Source organism: Sebastes fasciatus, chromosome 12 (assembly GCF_043250625.1).
Source record: "Sebastes fasciatus isolate fSebFas1 chromosome 12, fSebFas1.pri, whole genome shotgun sequence".
Classification (NCBI taxonomy): domain Eukaryota; kingdom Metazoa; phylum Chordata; class Actinopteri; order Perciformes; family Sebastidae; genus Sebastes; species Sebastes fasciatus.
The window spans coordinates 20076312-20103178 of record NC_133806.1 but is presented as its reverse complement, the minus strand read 5'-3'; the positions used below and the strand labels follow the sequence as shown (position 1 = coordinate 20103178).

Genomic DNA, 26867 nt, shown 5'->3' with positions numbered 1-26867 from the left:
TATACTGTATTATAGCAAAAACACATGTCTTCTAAGTGTTCTTTAGGTTTCTTTTTCCAAAGAATTCAGCTGAGGAGATTCAAGAAAAGAAAAAAAAATATTTTCCAGTATGAGTTAGTCAGACAGTTTCCCCCTTCTTGACTGTGGCTTTTGCATCATAGGGCTCATTACACAGGTTACATTATGATCAATTTTCAATCTCTTGCATGTTGCCTCTGTGAGATGGATGACTTAGATCACATGGTGTCAGTCTACTTAGACTAGAGAGAGAAAATAGGCATGTGGAGAAGTAATTCAATAAGCACAGACACAGTATTTTATGGGTCATTCATTTTTATTACACTATTAATTAGCTTGACCAGTTTTAATTTCTCAGATTGCTTGCAAATACAGTAACACAACAGAGAACATTTTGCCAAATAGGAATATCTGTCTGCTTGTTTGTGGAGCATGTCTTTGGTTAAAGGTCTGAATGAAAATGAAGAACAGCTCTCTCAATGATGCTATATCAACATCCTTAGAATCAATGCGGTATAATTGAAATCAGACAGAATCGATCTCTAACATTTAGCAACCTGTACACAAATCGAGTAATTTGGTTCTACTTGTGCTTAGTGCCACTCCTTGTCAATTAGGCAGAGGCCGTGTGTCTGTCTATATTTCCGAACGTTATAAACTCGTCAATGTTTTTCTCATACAAGCTTCTAAATTTACATTACAGGTGAAAAGCATGACCCTTGATCCAACTGATTATTACATAGAAATAAAAAATACAGAATAATTACATCCAAAACACAGCATTGTAAAAGGCAATAATGCAGCAATTAAAATCTCAATAACATTGTTTATATTTCGTCGGGAAGTAAGGGGACAGACCAACAAAGAAGTCTAGATTTTGACAGAGGACGTACGTACAAATGTGATTTGATTAACTACAGTATACACCATTCTAAGTCTGCTAAATGCTGGTAGGAAACCTTCAGTGGTTTGGGAAACACAGGCAAGCTTATTCTCATCTATGGTTTCAGTAGTATCATTACAAGATCAACTGACTTAAACTGTGAACATACAACATTTTCATTCACTAACGTAGCTGTACAAATTATACAAGGGCTATGACTTCTCTTCACCTGTCATAACGCAACCGCAACCTGCAATTAACCTGCCTAACGAGAGAAACTGAAGATTAATGCAAAATCATAACTCTTTTTGCTTATTTCAAAGCAAACTTTACAAAAAAAAAAACAACAACTTAAAAGTAAACAACTTCTCCTCTGAATGGACAAAAGCAGGTTTTTAAAGAAAAACTTCCACCAGTAAAAAATAAATAAAACGTGAACTGATTTTGGTATGGATTATCTCTGCTATAGCATGATGAACAGAAAGCAACATCCCACAATGTGACCTTCCTTAACCAAGATGGCCTGATAGAATTAAGTGGTTAAAGGAAATTTAACCTGACACACTAAGCAGTTAACAATCAGCCAGAAAAAAAGGGGCAGTCCCTTTTTTAATTACCTATACAGGGTACTATGTTGATCATAAATATGACAAACTACAATGAGTCATTCAGTGAAACGCTATAAGAACTGAAATATAGCATCTATAGAGTACTAACATTCAATGTTGTTGAGTCCAAATTTGTCAAACTGGGATTTAAAGACATGTTTTACTACTATCATGCCTGAGTGTGGTGTGTTTTTAGGACTTACTACACACACTGACACGTTACATTACTATAGCTGTGGCCTCTTTACACTCCGCCGCTCTGTACAGTACGACACGCTTTAAGTTCCTCTGCTCTGTTAAGCGCCTGCCAAATGTGAAAATGAACAGGCTGCTACAGGAAGTGACGAGAGGGGCATCAGGCATGTAGTCTGTCTGTTGGATGTGTTGAACGTCGCTACTCCTATCAAGGTTTACTAGGGGGAATGATGCATTACTAAAAAGAAGATGGAATCTCAACGTCTACCTTAAATACATTCAGAAAGAAGTTACTGTGTCGTTGTCTTGTGCTGGTTTTTGCAACAGTCCGTTTTCAATCAGCCATGTTAGGAAAATTGTTTCTCCTTCTCGTAACAGCACAACGTACTATTTTTATGTATTATTCCATTACATCGATGCAAATTAATCATAGAAATGTCTACACCTAGTAGTATGTATTTCTTACGTTATTTACAGTGTCAATTTTGAACGGTGACATTTCCGAGTTTTCAAAAAGCAATGACAGGAACAACACAAATAAATACAGCAGTATCATACACCAAGTTGTCATGCTTTCATTAAAATAACGGACTTCTGATTATTCTGTTTTCTCTTTAGGTAGCAGTACAAATAAAATCAACTCATTCACTGACTAAATTAGCTAAATGGAATATTTGGTATATTTCGCCAAATAATCATTAATAATAATATTGAGGGCAGATCCTCAGAATTCAAAACCTTTTTTTTGTACCACCGACACGTAGTTCTGTATCGACTAGTGTGGTCTTTTTGGCCTTCTGTGTTTTAAAATTAAAGCCTAAAAGTCTCACTCATTCAAAGCAAACACCTCCCCATCCTCACTTAATGTTCATGTCTTAATATTAGAGGTATTGTCCAATGTTACAGTAGTTCATGGAGGTAAAGATAGTTTGACAATGAGCTTAGTAATTGCCCTTTTATCACTGAGTGGGTTTCAAATTTAGAATTACACCATAATATAACTAGGCTGTCACTCGCACTCATCTACACAGATACATTATATCTAACTGTGGTACAATTTGAACGAAAGAGACTACTACTGAAAAATAAACACTATAAAGCATTATGCACCGTTCAACTTCAGTTTCTAGTGAGGAGCGATAGGTCAAGTCATGCCACTGGGATGGTTTTCCTGTCTACGAGGTGAATGTTTTCAGGATTATGAAACGCTGTGTGGCACCGCTAATGGACAGAACAATCCTCAGACTCTAACCCGGAGGAGTATTAGATTACAATAGGTGATGTGTGTCATATCGCATTATTCACATTCTGGTAATGATGATAAGTTGTTGTTGTTGTTGTTGTTGGTCATTTACAATGGGTTTAGGACGTACCCCGTACTTATTCAGTTACTTTTATGGTTGCAACACATCATAAATCCGTCAAAGGGAGTGAAGCTGGGACACCACTGTAAGGAAGAGTGGCGGGGACAAAACAAGTGGTCAGGCATGACTTGTTGGCCACCCCGGTACCTCAGTTCATCTGTTCAAAGAATTTGTAGGTAGGGTTTTCATAGCCGTGGTTTTGCATTTTGTTGAGCTGTCGTTCTTCTGGTGTCAGCATGGGGTCGACCTGCTGCGAGACACACAAAAGCTTGAATTATTACACACTAAAGACAAATTCATGGGCGAGGACCACAACGTCAACTGAGATGTCAATAAATTGTTCGTTAGGTATGAAATGACGGATGGGAATGGTGGAGCAGGATGACTGCTGTGGTGTGAGGAGGCTCCGGGAAGGATCTCCCGTGGCTTCCGGGATTGGGAGACCCCCAAACGCCTTTTTTTTATACAGTATTTAAACACCAACTGCCTCTTAAAGGAAAAGTTTGGCGTTTTGGGAAATATGCTTATTTGATTTCTTGCTGAGAGTTAGATGACAAAAATCAATACCACTCTGTTACACGAGCCAACAGCAGGCTAGCTTAGCTTAGCATAAAGACTGGTAACAGGAAAACAGCTATAGGTAACAAAATCTGCCTAGCAGCATCTCTAAAGCTCTTTAGTTTTTGTTTTTTTAAAACTGTTAAAAAATACTGTTTCCAGTCTTTATGCTAAGCTACTGTAAGCTAACTGGCTGCTGGCTATGCTGCTTCATATGTACCGTGTAGATGTGAGAGTGGCATTAATCTTAACATCCACCTCTTGCAAAGAAAGTGAATAAGCCTATTTCCCATAATGTCAAACTATTCCTTAAACTTAAAGGATCATACCATTGACTGTATATAAAAATGAACAACATGACAGCTCCCCAAAAGTGAAGTCAAAACATATCGATCGCCCCCTGGCGGCTGGCTGCAGTATAGGTCACAAATCACGCCCCCTCCATGTTAGCGGATGGGACGTGGGCCAAACTAATAAGTCAAAGTGCACGTCAAATACATTTTTCCCAAAGATAGTTTCTGTCATTTTAGGTAGTTCTTACGACGCTGATGTATATTCAAGTGTTAGTTTTTTTTTTTTAGAGTTTGGCTTTTAATAGTTACAGCTGTGAGCCTCTCACACTGACAAGCTGCAGCCGTGCTCGGCTCGCAGTTGGTTTGGGCAGGTGGGTGGGCGGGACCTTGATACCGCTGCTCCAGCAGCCCGATCACTACTAATCACTACTAAGCTAATATACTTTAATAATAACCAATATGCTTCATATTTTTCCAACAATAAAGCATACCACAAGTTTTTATACCCATCTCTCCAAGTAGCCACTGGTTTACTTATTTTACCACAATATGAAATGAATGGAAGCCAATGGACACCTTGAATGTAGGAAATAAATATAAAAACTTTTGTTATGCTTTAGACAGTGTTACTGTCAGCAATAGTGTAATATATACACCGTTTTTTAGTTAAACTATAGTGTCCTTTAATATGCTGCTTTTGGCTTAAATAAAGGCCTATCTAGGATCGTACCTCAACGATGCCGTGACTGATAGTGCCGTATGGCTTCCTGCGCACCAGCAGAAGGCTGATTACCATCACCATGGCAATCGCCACGGCCACCACGAGCAACCCAACCATGGCGCCACGGTTAAATGTCTCCAAGGCATCGGGTTGCTGTTGAAAGAAAGAAATGTGCGGTGAGACATTAAACAAGGGAGATTCATGCTAATTTCTTCACTCATTTTGCAACACAAGAACATTGTGACGCTTCTACTCAGCCCTTACCAGTTCATCTGTCTCGATCTCAGGAGGCTTGTTGACGACCTGCTTGAGCTCCACAGAGGTGTTGATCTAAGAGGACAGGGAGTGTGTATGAATAAGGGAAATATTGGGACACACAATCATTGAAAACGAAACCTACAAAGCACATATTTCTGTGTCTAATCATAGTGTTTATTGAACTGTGATGGACTCAGTTTGAAATATCTCCAGCCTTTTCAATCGGCCAAAATGATCACCACCTTACCTTTTCCTCATATTCATAAGTAGCGCCTCTCTCAGATGTGGTGTAATCATATTCATCGACTGCAGGCACTGAGGATGACGAGAGACAAAAATGGAATAAAACATTCAGATGTGAGCAAAAGTAAGAAAAAAAACACTGCAAACATTTGAACAGAAGAAAACACTGAATACCAGCTCACCTTTCTTATTAGACTGCAGTTCTTTAGAGAAAAAAAAGAGAGAAAAATCATTAACAACAGCAGCCTAAGAGACGTTTTTAATAAATACCAATGACACTGATGTTGAATTTGTGGGTGTGTGTATGAGTAGTATGAGGATATACCGATGCGGGGAGGATAAGGCCTGTTCTGGAAGGCTCGCTCCTCTTCCTCCTCATCATCCTTTTCCTCCTCGCTCTCAGCCGGCAGAAGCTCCTCAGTAGTGCGGGTCTCGGAGAAGGAGGTGGTCATGAGCTCACTGATGTCTCCTCTTTCTGCTTTAACCAGCTCCTCTGCAGGTGACACATAAAGAAAAAAGTAATCAATACAGATATGTTACATCATCACTTGTCTTGGTCTGCGGATTTCAAACTGATCAAAACAGTAGTTTAGCTTACGGATATCATTGTGCAGCTCCTCAGCCAAGTTGGGATCCTTGTACAGCAGTGCAAGACTCTGGTTCATCCTCTCCTCAATTACATGGAGATGTGTGTAGACCTGCAAAATATAAAAATACATTCTGCTCAGGCTTTTTACCAAGAGAAAGCCAACAGAGCTCAAACAATGAGTCTGTGTGTCTAACTGTTCTTAGCTGAGAAAGGAGAAGCAGTGCATTACTTCCATTAATGGATGAAAAATGAAAAAGCCCAGATAGATTTCCTATGGAGTCATGAGTCAAAAGATGCGTTTGAAGTCAGCAAAGCCTGGCTTTGATCGAAGTTTAATGAAAAGAAGATTGGTAGCTGATTCACCTGCTGTGAGTTTAGCATTTATTAACTTATTTGCGACACATACTAACTCTTCAGCACACAATGTTCTGTACGTTTCATGGTCAGCAGAATGCAGCTCAAACACACAGGTGCGTGCGAAAAGCCTCTCAGAAGCAAATACCTCACACACTCTCAAACACACACCTGGAATTTCATCTGCTCAGCCTTCTGGGGGTCGACGGCCACGATGTGCTGGTAATGCCTGAGTGTGTGTCTGCGGTCCTTCTGCTCTGCGGCCATGTATCGCTTCAGAGCCTGCAGCACACGCTCTGGCTGGAAAACACAGTTGAAGGGAAGACAGGGAGTCAGACGGTGATATAAAGGTGCCACAGAGACAGAAACTAAAGCAGATCTTCGGTTTACCTGAGGGGGGTCAGACTGCACGGCAGTAAGGTAGTTCTCCAGGGCCAGGCGGCGGTTGTTGTTGAGTATGGCCTCCACTCTGGCGAGATGCGTCTCCACCAGCCTCTGCCTCTCTCCGGCGACCTGCTCCTCCAGCGTTTGCAGCACAGTCTGGAAGTGCTGGTAGTGAGTGAGTAGATGCAAGGATGAGGAAAGCTGGTAATACACTGCCACAGGAGAATTGAAACTACGGATTAACGCCAAGAAAGCAGGTTGAAAAATGTCTGTTTACCTCATTCAGGGACTGTCGCTCTGTCTTTGGCAGATGCCTTGATTGGTTGTCTGCCTCGGCCCATTCCTTCATGATCTAAGGAATTAAAGAGACATGATAACAGTTTATATAAGTATCACATAGACTATCATAGTATGAAATAGGGTATAACATATATAATAGGGCTGTGTATTGGCAAGACTGTGGCAATACGATACATTACATGTTGCAGGGGTTACGATTGCGATTGCACTGTCTGCCACGAATCTTTGCATGTAAACTATTAATTAAAAATCAATAGTGTTTTTGAGAATCGATACAGTATCACAAAACATTATATCGTGATACTCAAGTGTATCCATTTTTTCTTGCACCTACAGCACACTGACAGAGGCACGCAACATAACTTGAATTTGGCTGTACCATTTGTTTAGCTATATGTTTAAGCTGCCACATCACATACAGTGCACGAGGAGCGACTCTGTCTGTTGACTGGTGCACATGTTAACGCAATGTCACCAATCTTCATTCAAAGTTTCGACATGATTTGGTTTTAACAACTTGGATGTCTGGCTTAAAAGAATAGTTCGACATTTTAATACACTTATTCGCTGACTTGCTGAGAGTTAGATAAAAAGATCGATACCACTCTGTCTCATACAGCTCATATCAACACTAGCCTGGCACGCTTACAAGATATGACATGTTGAGTTAAATCTGCAGTAGGCAGACTGTTTTTGGCATCATTGGGCAAAAATTTCATAATAACCTTTCAGCATATTGTAATTCAAGTGTTCTGAGAGAAAACTCAAACTCAGCTCAAACTTCAAGACTTCTGAACCTCCTCATGGCTCTGTTTTCAGGCTTTAAAAAATCTATTTCATGTCATTTCAGAGAGAAAGCGTTCCTATTGGCTGTGCTCCGGCTGGTGGGCGGTGCTTGGTATTTCCTCAACTGATCTCCACATGGCGCATGGTCACAAACTTTCTCATTTTACAGCTAAACAGTACACTAGAAGATGTTTCTGAAAACATTTGAGGCAAGAAATAGGCATTACAGTAACAGAATATTGATTAATATTTGATCAGCGACGCCTAGTTTGACCGTTTGATCGGAGTTCGCGAGTGATTGACAGCTGCTCAGAGACGGCAGGCTCCAGCTCGGCTCTGATTGAATGTAAGAATCACTCTAGGCCTACAGCAATGTTAGTTAAAGGGTTGAATAATAACCATTATTCATTTCTATATAATTTTTTGTCAAGGCCACAGGGAGCCACTGGAGAGGGGCTAAAGAGCCCCTCATGCGGAGCCGCATTTGTATCCCTTGTCCCACGTTCCACATATTGAGACGATGTCCCACATTTTCATTGTCTCTAGTTTTCAAAAGTCAAAACCACTGCAGGACAAATGCTTTTTAAAAATCTGGCTTTTATCCAATGGCTGTGAAGAAAGCAGGGAAGGCTGTCAACACGGCGCTGTGTTTGCTGTCAAACTGCGCACACGTGGGTCAAGTGCAGGTTAACATTTCACCGTCTTTGCTACGCTATGCCCAACGCAAAAAATTACGAGTCACCGCCAAGTCACAAGCTATGCAGATTTAGGCGGAACATATTGGAAACTACCACACATAAAAGGAAGAGCAGCTACAACAAAGACTGTGAAACTACGTATAAATATTTATAAGCTGGTGGAAGGCGATTGTCAGAGTTTATTTGTTAAATTTGCCAGTTATTTTTCAATTCCACACGAGGGGAATACGACATGAGGCGACACAGTTCGTGTGAGTCTCAAAAAGAGATGTGCTGATCTATGGATGCATTCGGGCAAAGCATAGAGATGTTACAAGATAAGGGGCAGAATAGAAATGTTTATTATTTAAGTTAGATGGACATTATATCAAAATTGTAGACTACCTCTCAGCCTTGGTAACGAGTCCCACATTGTCCCACACTTACATACTCTTTGTCCCACATTTGGTTTGTTGGGATCTGGTCACCCTAAGTGTGATAAACTCTTAACTTCCATCATGTGCTGTATGTAACTCTGCCTCCATAACCACTGCAAAGTATATTAATAATGTATTGATAATAACTTCTCCTATTACTCCTGGTAATAAATGGTTAATATTTCAGAGTCTTGTGTTGCTTCCCTGAATGCACATAATACATGTCCGGGCCGCTGACCTGTCATTCTGAGAATTAGATTAGGAAGTGAGAGCAATGGAACAGCGAGTCTCAGTCCGACCTGCCAGCCAACAAACTATTAGCCTGTTCTTAGCCCTGTGAAAGTCACCTCATTGATGCGCTTCATTCTGCGCTCCTCCAGGTCTGTTTTGGCACGCAGGAAGTTGGCATGCTCCGTGTCATCCACTGGCTTCTCAAAATAAACATCAACGCCATCTGTGGGCCGAGGTGTATTCACTAGATGGGATGGACAGAAAACAGAGGTTATTACTGTCACGCAGACTGCAAGAGCCAGAGAGCAATTATCCTGTAATTAAATGAACAGCCCTGGTCTTAATGTGACAGGGAGGGAGGGAAGGCCTTTTTACACAATAATTTGAGGAAGGGGAAACTACATCTGCTTTGTCCGGGAGAGAAATTGGACAGAAGATGATGATATATTTTGTATAATCCCAACCAGGGTTCACATGCGTCCTGGAAAACAGTTCCAGTTCCACAGGAAACAGTGGAAAATCTTGTTTTGTCCTGGAAAAATATTTCAACATTCTCCTATTTTTCTTTAGCTGAGCATGAACTTTATCTATCAGAGATCCCAAAAAAGGATAACATTGCCATCTGAAAGGGCTAAGGTATGTTCAGGATCATATTAACGTTCAAATGGTAGTTTATGGATCAGAGTATTTTGAATAGGCTGTTCTCGGTTATGTCAAGTCCAAGTCACGTCACGTCACATGGTAGCACATGCAGGTTTTGTAGCGGTAGCTCACAGTGGGTGTGTTCAGCCTTGTTAAAGACTCTACTTTATATTAAAGGGGCTATGGTGTAATAAACTGGCATCAGTGGCAGTTAATAATCCTAGCAAATTTAACTCTAACTTTGTATCAATTTGTTTAATTTCTAAGCATGCAAGGGATGCTTTCATAGATAAGTAACAGCCACAGACTGCTCGTCTTTTAAATCAGACTTCCACAGAGAGAAACATATTTCATATATCTGTCATACCAGCTAGATCATCACTGAAAAATGTCCTGGAAAATGATCTCTAGAAGTGAGTGGGAACCCTGCCAGCTGAGGAACGGGGAAATATACATCACTTTTGGCAACACACAAGATTAATCATTGCTATAGATTCTCTGGATTTCAACTAATCCCATACATTGGAAAACATTTTAGAAGATTATTGAAAAAGTGCTGAAAAAAATCACTGATCCCATTCTGCTTTAAGATATTGTATCTGGGTTTTAATATTATTTTAAATGCAAGTACAACAGCTCTTACTAGGAAACGGATCAAATCAAATATTGCAGTGGGTGAGGGTTAGTTAAACATAATTCATCATATTTTTATGATGAATAAATTGGCATTTGCTGTGAGAGTTGCTCAGGTAAATTTGAAAGTCGCTGGGAGGCCTAGACTGAGTACGTGACACCTTTTAAATTAGACTTAGACTTGAAATAAATGTTATCTGTTACAATGTTATGTTATTTCTTTGAAAAGTTATTGGGTAATAAGAAACACTGGATAAGTAAATATCAATATGTGTATGCAGCAGTGTTCCTTACTTACTTACATACTTTTTACATTGTCCTTTACTTGAAATGAAAATATGTACAATAATAGCATATATTCAAATTTGATAGAAAACAATTATCCGCTTTATTATATGTATATATGTAATAATAAAAAGAAAATAAAAAAACAGAAAGTAGCAGGAGGGTTTGTACAGTACTTGTACTGTTGGGTTTAATAATACTTTTATCCGACCTTAAAAGTATCGACAGGCTCTGGTTTTTCTTTTACTTGCTTACACTGTTTCCCACACAGACAGTGAGCACTATAATGGTTTACCATGTTGCGTTTCTTCTTAGTCAAGTTCATGTGTTTAGCGGTCAGCTGCTCCATTTTACTGTTCACACTAGCATGAGCCCTACTGAGACCTGGAGGTTGCTGTGGGTGTGGATATGTGATATGCGCCAGATCTAAATGACACGCAGCACACAGGTTGAGAAGTCGGTGGTCAGTACAGACTGATGAGAGGCTGAACTGGAAATGAAGAAAGCAGCAAATACAGCTCCTATATATATTTAGACAGAGATGCTTGTTTGCATGTCTGTGGCATGCATACTCTACATAAATGCATGGGTGAGTATGCGCATATGTGGTGGACGAAAACAGCTATCCTCCCATTAATAAACACCATAGTTTACACCCCAGGAGTGACACTGCCAGCAGCTATTTAGGCCGTTTGTGTTGTTAACCACAGCTACTTTGCGACAAACAATGAAAGGATTAACGGAACAAATGAGTTGCACTCACAGCTGTCTCCCTTCATCAGAGGTGCAGAGGTGGTGGGTTTGTGGAATTTCTCGTAGTAGTAAGAGTCCAGATAGTCTGACGTCTGGTAGGGACCTGAGTCAATTGGGTATTCATACCCCTCTGTATCTTTCACAGCTATTGCCTCCTCTTCCTCCTCCTCTTCTTCCGCCTCTTCCTCATCAACTTCCTCCTCCTCCTCTTCCTCTTCCTCTTCTACCACTTCATCATCCTCCTCTTCCATATCGGCCTCATCAACATCCGTGTCAGGTGAGGGGCTCGGAGTAGGGGCCGTCACTTTGGGGCTGTGGAGAAGTGGAACTTTGGTCATTAACACAATACCTCTCACCGTCTAACACCTCTGTGTGATCAACCTGAATCATCTTACGCAGGGTAGAGTTTTCCACTGGTCTGGGACGAGAGTGTCTGAGGACCAGCGGGGACGTCTCTTTCCTCCGTCTCTCCTTTACCGCTGGAACTCCCTCGGCCCGGGCAGCACACGTACTCGACCCCCCGGTAATGGTCTCCACATGGCAACAGCATCCCGTAGCTGTGGAGCTCCAGATTGTCGGCAATGCATTCCTGAGAGGGGAGGAAATCGATTCCACAAAGTTACAAACAGAACAAACTGAAATTTAGATTTTTATGTTAAAACTAGGGCTGTCAAAGTTAACGCGATAATAACACGTTAACGCAAATTTGTTTTAACACCACTAATAACTTTTTAAGGTTGTAGCGGGCTCAGTTTAAAGCTAGAGTGAAGATACTGGCATCATATGAAACTAGAAAACCTTGGTACCAACCATGTCATACTAGCTTATCGTGAAGGAAGCTAAATAGCGCTCCAAACTTGTGCTAAATGTTGGAGAGGAAAAACTGGCATGGCCATTTTAGAAGGGGTACCTTGACCTCTGACCTCAAGATATGTGAATGAAAATGGGTTCTCTGGGCACCCACGAGTCTCCCCTTTACAGACATGCCCACTTTAAGATAATCACATGCAGTTTGAGTTCTGAGAGGGTTTCTGGACAATATTTGTCATCGTTTTGTGTTGTTAGTTGATTTCCATTAATACATATATACATACATTTGCATAAATCAAGCATATTTGCCCACTCCCATGCTGATAAGAGTAACTATGTACAGTTACACAGTTATACAGAAGTAACTATGGACAATCATGCGATTAATTGTGATTAAATATTTTAATCGATTGACAGCCCAAGTTAAAACTTAACAATTCAGAAGTTTCTTCTCTGAGAATATAAAAAGTTGTCAGGAGATGATATGAAGGAGTATCACAGCTTGAACTCTGCCACCGTTCTGCTCCGCACATAACACCTCTGGCGGGCGTACAGATAATGTATGACGTCATACACAGCACACCACTGTGCAGACTTGTCTAGTCTAGTCTATTGCTGTTCGGGCTGGCTGCAGGAGAGGATTTGAATCTGCACTGGAAAGTTCATTGTGTAGGTGAAAATGCCCCCAATGGAAAGTCTCCTAATGTGGCTATAACACCTTTATTTTCCTTATTCACAGGTCTTCATTCTACGATTTTAAACATCTAATATCTGCCGTTTATCTGCTGTTCTCACCTCCTTAGCGATGTTGTGCCAGTACATGTAACTCTCACAGGCATCCATCTGCTCCTGGTGGAGGAAACGGCATCGGTCGGGCACCAGCAGGGCCTCGCTCACATACTCGCCCTCTGCAGCAGGATGGAAGGAAAAGGGAGGTCAGTGTCAGGTGATTACAAGCAGTGGGAGTCCTTTAAGTGTGCTTTAATGAGGACGGAAAGAGAGTAAGCTGAGTGATACAAAGAATACATGAAACAAGTGTGAACTAGAATAGTTAGATGGGGGTTTGGGGTGCATAAATTCAGACTGGCATAAATGTGTAATGTACACGCACTTTGAGCAGACAGACTGCAGCTAAGGTAGTCAAGGACATAAAGTAAATATAAAACATTAATGATAGAGATCATAAATGCAGATGACTACTTTGTTTTATACAATAAACCATACAGAAATGAAGAGGGTTAATAGTCTATATTTTATATGCTGTTCTTAACACAGTACTATTATTACACGCTGGTCTTTAGGGCTCACGCATAAAGGAAAGTTCACAACTGGTAGTGCGGTAGAAATCAAACAAGCTAGAGCCAGTTCTACAGCGCTGTTCATAAGAATCCAGGGTGACTCACTGTTCATTACTCACTCATTCATTCACTCATCCACTGTTGGCTTATCTGCCCCCCTAGTGGCCTATATCTGGCATGACCTCTCTGCAATACTGTTGAACTGCACATCCTGCTTTGCATCATCTACAGTTGTAATAGTAACACAATTAGAAAGCTGAGATGCATAGGGATTTTTATTTAAATCAGTGTAAAGGCATATGTGGTACTGAAAGCATGCTTGTCCTGTTAGCTTTTATAGGCATGATCAAATTCATTCATTTGTTCTGCTTTGACACTGAATCATGGTTTATACTGTATGTTGTTGTATCTTGGGTCCCATTGAAACACAGCGCTACAGGTCTGAGACTGTGTAGTCCGTGTTTTAATCGATCTGGATCGATATATCGATTCATTGATCAACGACCCAATATCATCGATGATACATGTCATCATCTTTAAGATACGCCTTTATTTTGAAATTCTTATGGCACGTCTGTCCAACCATTTTTTTCCATGCGCACCTCTTTCCTACAGAGCCCAGTAATAAAATTGTCAAATCATATTTTAATTGCTATTTGTGAGTTTATATAAATGTAACTGATTGTGATAAATGGGCATATGATATCGTCTCATATTGATCGCAGGACCCTGAATTGAATCTAAATCGTATCGTGGCAGACTTTGTGATATCAGCAAACATCGTATCGTTGTCCAAAGAATTGATATATCGTATCAAGATGAAACTTGTAATCTACACCCCAAATTGATATCACCAAACAATTTTTATGTAACGTGTTATTATTTGTTTTATTCGTACAAATACCGTAATGTAAAAATGGCGATTAGTCATATTCACACTATTATTTACATGTTTTAATTAGTGAGCTGTAGAGGTGCTGGTAGGTGGATTTTGTTAGACTGAGCCAGGCTAGCTGTTTCCCCCTGTTTCCAGTCTTTATGATAAACTAAGCTAAGCAGCTGTATTCATATTTAACAGACAAAAAGCGAATATGCATATTTCACAAAGTATTCAACTATTCCATAATCTAGTGGTCAAAGACACATAACTGCAATGTTCCTGGTTTGAATCTGTTTGGGGACCTGTGTTGCAAGTCATCCCCGTCTCTCTCCCCATGTGTCCTTTCTGTTTCCACTGCCCAATATCAAAATAAAGGTCAAATGCTTTTCAAAATAATAATAATTTTTGATACAGATGGCATGACCTCAATCTAGAAATATAAAGGAGGAAATATAAAAGTATGTGTGCTTATCTAATGGCAGTGCAGTGTTGTTCTTACCTAGACAGCGGTAGGGCAGCACTATGAAGGGGTGTGTCTGGCAGTGGGCCCAACCTTTCTTACACCAGGAGGGGATGGTGACGGGTCTTTTTGACTCCTCTATATGGGAGATCGGAAGAGCTGGGTACATCTGGACGTACAGGTACATGCAGAGACGACAAGAGACACAGAAACAGATAGATGGATGGACAGAACAGAGGGTTTGAACACGAGAGGAGCAGTGGACGGGGGAAAATGTGGTCAGATAAGAGGTTGGGGGGATTGGTTGGGAGGGGTAGAAGAGAAGAGGAGGGAGAGCACAGTCAGTGGGGAGAAGACTAACAAGGGAGAGAGTCATGCAACATATTGCCTAACTACTTATAAGAAGCTGTGTAAGGCCTTTTGTCGGAAGCCATGTTAGACATGGCACACTGAAGTTATCTTTCTCAGTAAACATTCTTGCCTTTCAATATTTCCAATTTCACATCCGACTACTTTCACTTAAAATCAAGGCCAATAATTTGAAACTCATAATGAGGTTTAATAATAAGAGGAATGTAGCTGGCACAGAGTCTGAATGCGCACTAAAAATGCTTTCATCACAAATGTCAAGGAATACAGGGAGGCTTTTGTGTAAAAGCAATCACAGATGCATAATGTGTCTGCTAATCGCATTACAGTCCATTCAGGCTGGTGGCTGCTGCTGCTGCTCTCTGGAGCATCTATGTCTGCTATGACCTCCAGATGGCGCTTGATTGCCTTTAACGGTTGCACTTCAAATACTAAAGGAGGAGTGTGTGGAGAGTATGTGTACCATTGATTATCTTACAGTAGATGTTATAGAGTACACATATCAGGTAACAAGAGGAGGAAAAGTGGATGGTGCTACAAATGAAATATTGAAATATTCCAACAGGCCACCATCACTTCACTATATATGGTTAAATATATAGATTTATAGGACAGGTGTTAGACAAACCGAATTAGAGAATATGAATCATTTTACAGTGTTGATTTCATGCTACATTCTTTTTCCATTAAGGGTGATTCTGGTTTTGATAATGCTGCTGTGAGAAGTATTGATCCAGATCTGGTGTTCATTACAGTTGTTCAGGTTTGTGTTATTTTCCCTTGCAAGGTTCAGGAGCCTACCTCCTGACAGTAGGACAGGATTTCGCCGGGTTCTTTGAAGCAGCCCTGGCGACTCTGAGGATCCGGCTCCCACTGGCCGGTCTGTAGGTTCATGTGCACGAGCTGTTGGCCGCAGAACATGGCAATCTGCGGCTCCGCCACCTGGGGGCCCGGCCCGTTCACCTCGGTCATGGCCAGAGCCTAGAGAGCACAGGGAGGGAGAGCGAAAGGGAGTTGAGGAGGAGTCGATACAAACACAGTGGCAGATAATATTGTGTTTGAAGCTGATCGAAAGCGGGTAGACCACAGATAATTCCTAAATGCACTCCAGCACTATCCAACATTAGACCCAAGAGTGTAAGCCAGGGTGCAAGACTTGAGTGAGTGAGTGTAAGATCGAAACAGATGTAGAGAAAAGGAAGGAGGAAGCTAATGCACGGGAGAATTGAGTGCACGCTGCAAGCTTTATGGGAATATTGGAAAACCTAAAAATTCAGGGAAGATCCATAGAAGGCTCCCTGTTGAAATAACGGTGAAGCGAATGACAAGAAGAGCCAATAAAAGGCCCGAGTTATCGACTGGTGGCCTATATGCTCCCTGTTTGCTGACAGCAGTGACGGCTGAGAAAAGAGGGAATTGTGGATGGTGGATGAAGAAGAAGGTGTTGTATAGCAAAAATTTACAAGTATGTAAAAGATTGTCCCCCCGCTCTTTCCCCTCCTCCTCCAGCGGCCTTCTAGGATGCTGTTATTGATCGTGGGATATGTTGCCTCTGCCTGAAGGAGGGCCCAGGGGAGCCCACGTAGAGGAAGAAACAGCAGCTAGGGCTGGGAGTCAGGTGTTAATACAAGCTCATTGACCGATGGGCCACTTCACTACATTAACACACAGCACAGAGAGAGAGAGAGAGAGAGAGAGAGAGAGAGTCCAGGGAGGAATAAAGGAGGGGAGGGGTTAGGAGGAAAAAAGCTCTATGAATGGTACAAACAAGGACTTCATCTGTCTTCACGGACAAAACAAGATCTTTTTCGGAAAATGTGACAGCAGCTCAAAATTCCCGATAAAGTGCAAAAGCATATCGTGTTCCACTGGATGTCTGAGTCATCTATGGTGCAAACAATTAGCTGTTTACTGAACACACGCACACCCCGTCTCCAGCAGGTCACTGAGCGCAAGTTAAAGATATCTCAGTGCATCATTTGACAGTAACACTCATGGTAGAGAACATGCGTTAATGTTTACTGTCCAGCCCTGAAACTCCTCAAGAAGGCATCCCGCGCCCCAGAGCCTATGTATAGCCCATATCCTTTCATCTGCGCTGACACACAGAGATATAGACCCACTGACGACAGATAGGACGAGCAACGCCGAGCCAATTAGAAGGAAGTTGCCCAAAGGGGAGAAACGGGGGAGATAAAATATGGGAGAGTGACGCCTGATCAAAGGGAAGCCCTGCTTTGGCCGACCGGAGCTCAAGTGTTTGAAGTCCTAATTAAAATTCATACAGAATAAAATAAATATATAAAAACCCTTTTGAGTAAATGTACAATAAATATAAAAGGCCCTGAGCCGTCTATGCATTCTAATTATGCTAAGAGGAGCTTGTGTTTCTGCATGTCCTTGCAGATTTCTTACAAATTACGGATCTACTTTTCATTACTGCTGACCATTTCCCAAAGCATAGCAGAGTCTTTTAGATTTATGAATGTATTTTCCTACTTTATAGGCCGTAGGTTTTTTTCCATTTTAATATTGTTTCAATATAAATTATCAGAGGATTACAAAGTCGCTTGAGACAGTCAACATGCTACAGGATAGATTCACTCTTTGAACATAACTCATTTTTTAAATGCTACAAAATTTTCCTTTTCTTGTTGTGCATATTTTCCCATTGTTTGCCTTCTGGGTTTTTCAACGATGTTGCTCTCTAAAACAATGCTGTTTTGTAGCCAATTCGAAAGCTTTGGCTGTCAGCACTTGCTGACAACTTCGGTGTGATGGATTACCCATCTCAAGCAAGCTTCATGTCCCTGCAAGTTAATGATCACCCCACAGTTAAATGAATGGAAACAATGACTGCTTAGAAGAAATGGAAAACATAAAAAATTATGGTTGTCAAAGTTAACGCAAATTTGTTTTAACGCCATTCATTTCTTTAACGCATTATTGCAATCGATCTTTCGGAGGTTGTAGTGGGCTCAGATTTAAAGCTAGAGTGAAGATAATGCTATCATATGAAACTAAAAAACCTAAGAAATCCATTGGTACCAATGTGTCATACTAGCTCATCAGGAAGGAGGTTAAATAACGCTCCACAGGCTAAATACTGGAGAGGAAAAAATGGCATGGCCATTTTCAAAGAGGTCCTTTGACCTCTGACCTCAAGATATGTGAATGTAAATGGGTTCTATGGGTACCCACGAGTCTCCCCTTTTACAGACATGCCCACTTTATGATAATCACATGCAGTTTGGGGCAAGTCATAGTCAAGTCAGCACACTGACACACTGACAGCTGTTGTTGCCTGTTGGGCTACAGTTTGCCATCTTATGATTTGAGCATATTTTTTATGCTAAATGCAGTACCTGTGAGGGTTTCTGGGCAATATTCGTCATTGTTTTGTGTTGTTAATTGATTAACAATTATAAATATATACATACATTTGCATAAAGCAGCATATGTGTCCACTCCCATGTTGATAAGAGTATTAAATACTTGACAAATCTCCCTTTCAGGTACATTTTGAAAAGATAAAAACGTGCGATTAATCGTGATTAAATATTTTAATCGACTGAAAGCCCTAGTTTGAATAGAACTGTATTTTATATTGTGGAACCACAAAGTTAACTGACCACGGCTGGCTGCTTCAGCTCTGAATCAGCTCAGTTACAGTCACAACATTCCAGATGTTCTTCCATGTAACTCACTGAGACACCATAAGAGTCCAGTATTCCTGAATCATCCACAAGAGCAACTCCAACACGTCCTCACATCTGGCCTGCTTTCTACTGTTTTGGTACATTTTATGCCAATAAAGAGCAAGAAACATTTAAAAAGAAAATGACCAAATAACTTTTTACTATTCACTATGTATCACGATTTTTTTTTTTTATGATTTTGAAATAGATGTTTTAATGCCAGAATCAATATATTTGCTTTTATTGTTGTAGTCTGAGTAATGTGACGTCATATCCGTTCCGTATCCGTCAACCAAAACAAACCGCAGCGAGCCGAAACTCGAAAGCATAAAATGGTGTAGGGTCTGCATGGATACAACCTGCACCCTCCCATGTTAAATCCAAAGTGGTAAACACTACACATCCAGTTAAGTATGGAAACACTTTGGGTTTCACACATTGCAGGGAAAGCAGAGCTAGACATCACGGCTAAAGCTGCATGCTAACTCTGTCATGGACAGGAAACGTTATCGTATTGCGGTAACGTGCGGTCGAGCCGGCCGTCGCTCTCATCTTCGTGGTCAAATGGGTCGACGCTACAACTATAGAGCACCCATATACTGACATTTATGTTAAATGCATTCAAACGGCCCCGATGGAGCTGGATGTATAAAGAGAACGGAGCTGATAAGTAAAGGTGTTAACAAAGGGAACTGTATATACAAAATACATCTGTGGAAATAAGATTGATTGGATTATATTCACCAGAGGTATAAAACATAACATGTCCCTTATAAATTAAAAAAAACATACCACTAATTTGTGAGGGAAATGTCTTTATTCTTTGATCTTTGATACATACATAAAGCAATCATATTTGCCCTTTCCCATGTTGATAAGAGTATTAGACAAATCTCCCTTTAAGGTACATTTTGAACAGATAAAAAATGTGTGATTAATTTGCGATTTATCGCGATTAACTATTTGAATCGATTGAGAGCCCTATTAGAAATAACTAGAGTGTGCTTTGGAAAATTGTTGATTTAGTAAGTTCACACAGACAATTAGGTTGCGTTCAAAATTCCATACTAACATGCTGACAACGTTCATAACAGACGTTGACAAACAGCTCTGTAACATCAATAACGCTTCAATTTAAGTGTAGGTATAATATTTCACTTTGCTATGCATAATATAGTTCAGACTTTGATTCTCACAAATCATCATTTCGGTCACATGAAGTTGGCATCGGTTACCGTGGTTACGCCCCTCCAACCGGCAAGGAGGCTCTCCGGAAGTGACGATGTAAATTACTGCTCAGTGCGTCCGACTAGATACATACTGCTGTTTATTCACACAAAAATGTTGAATGATAGTACACATATTGGGTATGTAGTGCACATTATGCGATTTCGGACAAAGCCTTACTGTTTCGTTTAGACTCTTATTTCTAGTTTGACAGAATGAAATGTTATATTTTCCTAGAAAACTGGATGACAGTGTGAGTTATTGATGGTGCTGAATTGGAGTATTGGATGAGCACAGGAAAACACTGCTGAAGCTGCTGAAACAGTCCGTCTAGTGTAGCTGCTGAGCTAATGTCTAAATAGATATATCTCTTTGACTCAGGGAAGGTCAGTGCCACAAAGAAAAAAATACTTCCGGATATTTGAGAAGATAACCTGGCAGCTCCCCCTGGTCCGGCTCTCTCATTCTGCCTGCTCTCCACTACTGCACTCGCAGAAAATCAATGCTGAGCGACTGCAACTGTATCGCCACGTTCCCCCCAATCAATAGCAGTCCATCAGGAGCCCGAGGCCCTGACCTCCAGCACGGCAAGGCCGCACACCCAGCCTCCAGCCTGATCTGGGACCAGATTAGATCTCCTTCTTGTGATAACCCCTAATAGGAAATACTGTTTTAAGATGTACACTTCTCTGGGTCTCCACGCGCTGGTCGCCACTACACACAGCCATAGAATCAGCATTTCATAAACGCTCAGGGACTGACGTCACATAGACCCACTCTGTTCCGCCGTGCGAATACCACACTGCGCCTTTGTAGGCTTTTCATTGTACTGTGTCATTGTATTCTCAAAGCAATAACAGAAGCTGTCGTCAGCATGCGTCAGGCCTTTTTATTCGGAATCAAAAAATGGGGAGAATACTTCAGAGGAAACATGAGTTGCTGGACAGAAATTTATTTTGCTTTTGCTTCTGCTTTTAGTGCTTCAGAAAAAGAAACACAGACTTGGGAAATCAGTTGATGCAATACTTAGGATTCTGGGAAACATCTGGCAAGACTGTGCTTGAACCCGGGCATGATGATAGAAGCCTGATTTCATTCCAGTAAACGTTGTGTTGACTGTACTTGTTTCAAGAACATACTGTTTTCATTTGCTTTTTTATCTGATGATGTCTAGTCACATGGAACCTTAGTTACTGCATTACACTAAAATATAAAGCTTTTACAATTAAGCCAGGCAATTAATGCTAAGAATACCATTAAATGTACTTTTCAATTAATTGTATTATGTCTGTCATTCATAAGCCCTAGATCACATATCATTGTTATTTCTGTAAAATCAACTCAATGTGCTTGGTTGTGGAGAGGATCTGCCAAGTCACTAATATTGTTTGAATGGCAAATCGGTCAGTTAACCAAGAGCAAAATGGCCAATTGGAAAATTGAAAAAGAGGGTCCAGAGAGGCCGTTGAAGAGAGACGATGGCAGGGAAGTTAAGGGGTCGTGCCCATAAAGTAACAAATTGCAAAAAGTCTTGCGAGACTCGCTGCCCGACGACCTATCCTAACCTTAACCATTCAAGGTCAATGCCTAAACTTAACCATCTCGCGTGAGTTTCCCAATTTGCGACTTACCTTCTAGACATGACCAATGTGTAGCTAAGTATGGCGTTGTTTACAATAAAAATAAATCTAAATGTCACATATATCTGTTGCACACACCCACTGCAAGGTTAGCACTGTTGTCTCGCAACAAGAGGATCGCAGGTTCAAACCCGGCTTGAGGCCCTTCTGTGTGGAGTTGGCATGTTCATGCTCCCCGTGTTTTCCGTGATCTCCGGCTTCCTCCCATACAGGTTAGGTTAATTGTTGACTCTATATTGCCCGTAGGTGTGAATGTGAGTGTGAATGGTTGTCTGTCTCTATGTGTCAGCCCTGTGATAGTCTGGCAACCTGTCCAGAGTGTACCCCGCCTTTGCCCAATTTGATCTGGGATCAGCGCCAGCCCCCCCCCCCCGTGACCCTGAATAGGATAAGCGGTTACAGATAATAGATGGATGGACACCTGCTTTATTTCCTAAGATTTGAGTCATGCAGACATATACACAACAAACAGACTCTCATATAACTTACCAATTAGTGCACCTAAGGTGAATAGGTAACAATAAATTATTATTATACATTTAGCCATGCGGATCTATGGCTGGCAATGTCCACTACTTTGGTCTGGCCTAGTGACTTTATGACTGTTCCTCTAACGCCATCATAAGGTTCACATTTTTGGCTATTGGAATGATTAAGCATTATTTGAAAATGTGCTTTTTTAAATAATGTTCTTAATTTAACCAAAGCAGGACGGTAATGTTTACAAAAATCCAAAGAGCAAAACTTATTTTTCTCACAATGCTTTGGGGTCTTTAGTAGACACATTGGTGTATTCACGAGATATAGATTAAATAGACACAGACAATAGTCCTCTGTGGTGAAGGATTAAGCTTTCATTCACAGCTAAATATAGCTTTTGCTACAGTGACTGAATCACATTCTCCTGCCTTGATAAAGCTGTTTTGTTCGTGTTTTATATTTACAATTTATAGCTGTAATTCCCTTTAGACTGACGAGACAAAGATTTCCAGTGTCTCGGTGGTACGCGATTTCCATTTTGATGCCATTTCGACTTCAGAGTGTTAAGAGGTGTCATGGTGTGAGCGTCTCCATCAGGAGCTGAGGCACACTGATCCAGTTGGCTTCACAATCTGTCAACAATTACACTTCTTCTCCAGTAAAGGACAGCTCTCCATGTCTCAGTGAGAAAATACTGGAGTGTACTGAAGCATCTCTGTGCGGTACAGTCTGCTAGCATGGAAGAGGGAGGGGGTTTGGTAAGGCAGCACTGTTGAACCATCCTGAGTCCCACATATCATGTCCTAGTGCTGATGAGGCTGAACAGGCAGACAGCGCAGAGTCTTGACAGCTCCCCGCTGCAGAGAATGCTGCATCATTAATAACAACCTGGTGATATAAAGCATCGATTGGCTTTCTGCCTATTTCCCAGGTTCTTTGCCTCTGTTTGCTCCCTTGAAACTCTATTTTTCTCTCATCTGCTTCTCCGTATCCGCTACACACTGACTGTGATGCCTCACTTTGTAATCACACGTGCACCTCCACAATTGCCGTAGCAGAAAGCATCACAAGGAAACTAAGTGATCCCACAGAGACGCGCTGTGTGCACCGTACCAGAAGTTGCGGAAAAAGCCAGTGCAGATATAATAATAACGGTCGGTTAATTATATTTTCACAGATATCCCTCTAGTAAATGATGCTGCAGTGCAGGAGCACCCAAAATAAGAGCCTCAACAGATATGATCTTACAACATAAATACTTTAGGGCTGGGTTTGGGCCAGTACATTTACATGTTCCCCCAGCATCTTCCACCCTGTTCTAATTAAATTTTCAGCACCTGTTCCACCCTTATGTTGCAGGATGACTTCATCCTCTGTAATGATGCAATCTCCCGGCCCTGGCAGGCAAGCCAGAGCAGTAGAGGCGGAGGGGAGGAGCCCACCCATCATTTGTCACCTTTTACAAGTTGCTGCCAGACTGTACATTGGAGAGAACCGTGCCATAAATGCATCGGAGGCTCCAAGTAGATGTCTTTTAGTGCTCGGAGCATGGAGCAGCACAACCACACAGTCACATGGGGCCCTTGATTTCACTTAAAAAGCATTTTCATTCCCTTGCATACATTGGGATTCATTGCGTTTTTGATCCTGCTTTATCCTTTCATGTTTTTCTAAGTTTAATTGATCTATAATTACCTTTGTTCTATGCTTCCTTTGTTATCATTCACGCTCTAAATTACCCGAGGTACGTGCCTTGTGTGTATGTATTTCTGTAAAACACTTTGGTACATACCTAAACTTGAAAGTACACTACGTAAATACAGACTCTCCGGTCGGAGATATATTGTAGGGAGCTTGCTTGACACCTGATAATTAACTAGAGACATCAGACCCCTGAGGAGCTAATCCCTACTTAGCAACAGGGATCTGGGATATCCCATCTAACCGAAATACACTATGTAGTGACAATGTAATCAAACAGCCATACATCACACAGACAAAACAACCTGTAAAAATCCAGGATCTGACGATCCAGGCTCAATACTACAAATGTTGCTGGAGTTTACATACTTCGAGTCATTATATTTTCCATAGAAAACGCATTATGTTATGCTGGTGATGCATGCAATTTATAACACAAATTACTTCAATCTTTCTACCGTGCAAACTATGAGCTTTGTCATTCCTGGTGTGAAAAGCCTGGTTGCTCATGATTTCGTATGAACATTGTGGACTGGCCACTTTCCATCACCCGTGTAGAGAACACACCCACGTACAAATGGGCCTCATCGATGCTAACCCATGCATGTATGAAACACAAACAGGCCTTCCTGAGCACGTCTTTGTGCTCCTCTGCAGCACAGATGGCGGACTAGTGGGTGTCTTCCTGCTCTCCGGGCCCCTCCTTCACTCTTTTCTGTAAATTCTCTCTCCGCCTCCTCTCAAGGCTGAGCTCGATCCACCCCGGCCGCCCTATCCTTGATATCTCTCTCGTCTGCCCCCTCCCTCCCTAACAGCTTTCACACAATGCCTGACACTCTGCTGTTTGGCCTCCCTCCCTCTCTAGGCCAGTGCTAAATGGCCAGAGAGATTTGGGAGCATTCATCATTGTAATCATGTTGGTTAATTATTCATAGGCTCCATCAGGCCTCTTCCTGGTGTGGCATGTAGTTATTAGAGAGTAGCAACATTAGTCTGCCAGACTCTCATGGCGCAGAGGGGACAAAGGAGGATAGAGCAGGTTAGCTCAGCACATTGACACTCATTATTATACATCTCTGACTAATGGCTAATTGAAGCCATTCATTTTCTATTCAGAAGAGACTGATGGGCAGAGTGGAAAACATTGCATTGTGTTTTATGTATTGTCCTATAGCTTCCTACTGTAAACCACATATGGCTGTAATGTTACTTATTGCATACTAAACTGATACTCGATCGCCAGCCATTACTGACGGAGGCTTTTCGGTTTGCAGAGATGTGCAAACAGCGCGTCCTTCTCTAAACCGGGCTTCATCAGTCCAGATTACAGCGGTCCAGCCTCCAGCTGGGCACACTGGGAGCAGATGGCCCTGTAATCACCAGGGTTCATCTAGGTCTGCTATAGCAGCCAAAACCAGCTCCTAATATTTGATTTCATTTCAAGTATAGCTTAAAATACAGGACATGTCAGATGGCATTGCTGCAAGAGACTCCATAGATCCGGAGGCTGGTATTGCCAACCATTTCATGATCACGGTTATTTAGGAGTATGTTTACTCACTGGGGTCTGTATATATATCCTTTCTCAAGGTTTTAGCCTACATTGTTCCAACTAGCACTCTACAGGCTGATAAAGAGACTCTTTCTCTCTTCTGTAAAGGTCGATAACTCCTCCAGGAATCATGTGACCTTAGTTGGATACAGATCCCCCTGATGCACGATAGCACCATGGGACTCATCAGAAGCCCCATACCCACAGGAACAGAGACCTTATCCCAGGAGGGACTCACATGACTCATGATAAATATCATGTTCACACACATATATACATAAATATCATGTTCACACACACATCCTGCTTCTCTCTTCCCCTTCTCTCTCTTTATAATACACTCCATAATACACACACACCTGAATTTTACTCCCATTATGCAGGAAATATTGTTACAGATTGTGTTTCCTGTGAGCTTTTTTTAAAACATCCTGCCTTTCAGCAGCAGCGACGATAACACTTCTTCAGAAACGTCCAATACAATCAGAGGAACTAAACAGGAAACTCCCACAGATGCGTGGTGCTCCCAGAATTGTGTAAAAGGCTGCATTAAGCAATATTCTGAATGAAACACATGATTGTGAGAAGGAGGAGAGAAGGCTGAACTTAGTTGCATGTCTTCCTCTCTGTTCCACCCACATTTCAACAAATGCTTCTTCTGAGTCACGCAGCATAATGACGCCACACTGTGCGTGTTTTTCTCCAGAAAGGACAAAAAAACACAAAGCGCAGTTTGTCATTTGCCCGATCCTCTCTATGCCACCGCCTCCTGAAAATATGTGGGAGACAAACAACTGCGTAATAGTAATGTTTCATAAATAAAACCAGCCAGAAGAACAGAGAGTCCAGAGAGCTGCTTCCTCCACATAGCCAAAACTGAAATGATTTTGTCTTCTTGGTTTATAGCATTGTTGATAAATTTCTGCTGTTACATAACACCGCTGAACCTCCTTCACAGTTAAGCAACACAACATGGGAATGCCAACATGGTAATGCCAAACACTGTGAGCCTGCAGATATGATTTCAAGCTGAAGAGCTACCTTGGGGGGATTGAAGGAATCAAAGGCTTAGCGGAGATTTGAGCACTGCAGGTCCATCTGAAACATCCTAATGTCGACACACAATTGCCTCTGAATCAGGGATTTTTCTGCAGGCAGATTGAGATTGACACAATGCAAACAAGCTTTCCAAATCTGTATTTATATGGTAAATGCATTCAAAAGGCTCGAGTCATATCTGGGACTCAAGGGTTCACATTTTCTATTAGCAAGTGCAGCTACTGTAGAACTAAGAAAATGATTCTCTACAGGCTATTGTTGCCTTTCTCTGATAAGCAACATTATAATGATTAAAAACAAAATTTGCATAAAAATATCTAATTATCATTATCCTGAGACCACAACAGTACAAGAGCAGCATTTAATTTTTTTGTTTTGCTTGTTTTGAGCGCGCCTCATTTACATGACTGACAGACTGGCTTTGAGCTGGATCTCTGGAATTGGTAATCCACCCTGCAACCAAATCCCGAATTTAGCAGGT

At 41.3% G+C, this 26867-nt stretch overlaps 1 protein-coding gene across 2 annotated transcripts in view; it reads right to left on the bottom strand.

Moving 5' to 3' along the window:
- Positions 1-315: 315 nt before the first annotated feature.
- aplp1 (amyloid beta (A4) precursor-like protein 1) overlaps positions 316-26867 on the bottom strand; it is a 38807-nt gene continuing 12255 nt past the window's right edge. The window contains exons 2-17 of one of the 2 annotated variants that reach the window (XM_074654032.1): positions 15831-16010; positions 14700-14829; positions 12818-12930; positions 11608-11801; positions 11223-11524; positions 9016-9143; positions 6746-6820; positions 6475-6633; positions 6256-6384; positions 5740-5839; positions 5467-5634; positions 5324-5344; positions 5146-5213; positions 4905-4970; positions 4650-4793; positions 316-3318 (exon numbers count right to left, since the gene is read on the bottom strand). In XM_074654032.1, the coding sequence (XP_074510133.1) occupies positions 3217-3318; positions 4650-4793; positions 4905-4970; positions 5146-5213; positions 5324-5344; positions 5467-5634; positions 5740-5839; positions 6256-6384; positions 6475-6633; positions 6746-6820; positions 9016-9143; positions 11223-11524; positions 11608-11801; positions 12818-12930; positions 14700-14829; positions 15831-16010 (2079 nt within the window). In that variant the 3' untranslated portion in view covers positions 316-3216. The remainder of the gene's footprint in view (positions 3319-4649; positions 4794-4904; positions 4971-5145; positions 5214-5323; positions 5345-5466; positions 5635-5739; positions 5840-6255; positions 6385-6474; positions 6634-6745; positions 6821-9015; positions 9144-11222; positions 11525-11607; positions 11802-12817; positions 12931-14699; positions 14830-15830; positions 16011-26867) is intronic. The other variant, XM_074654033.1, reaches the window with a different exon arrangement.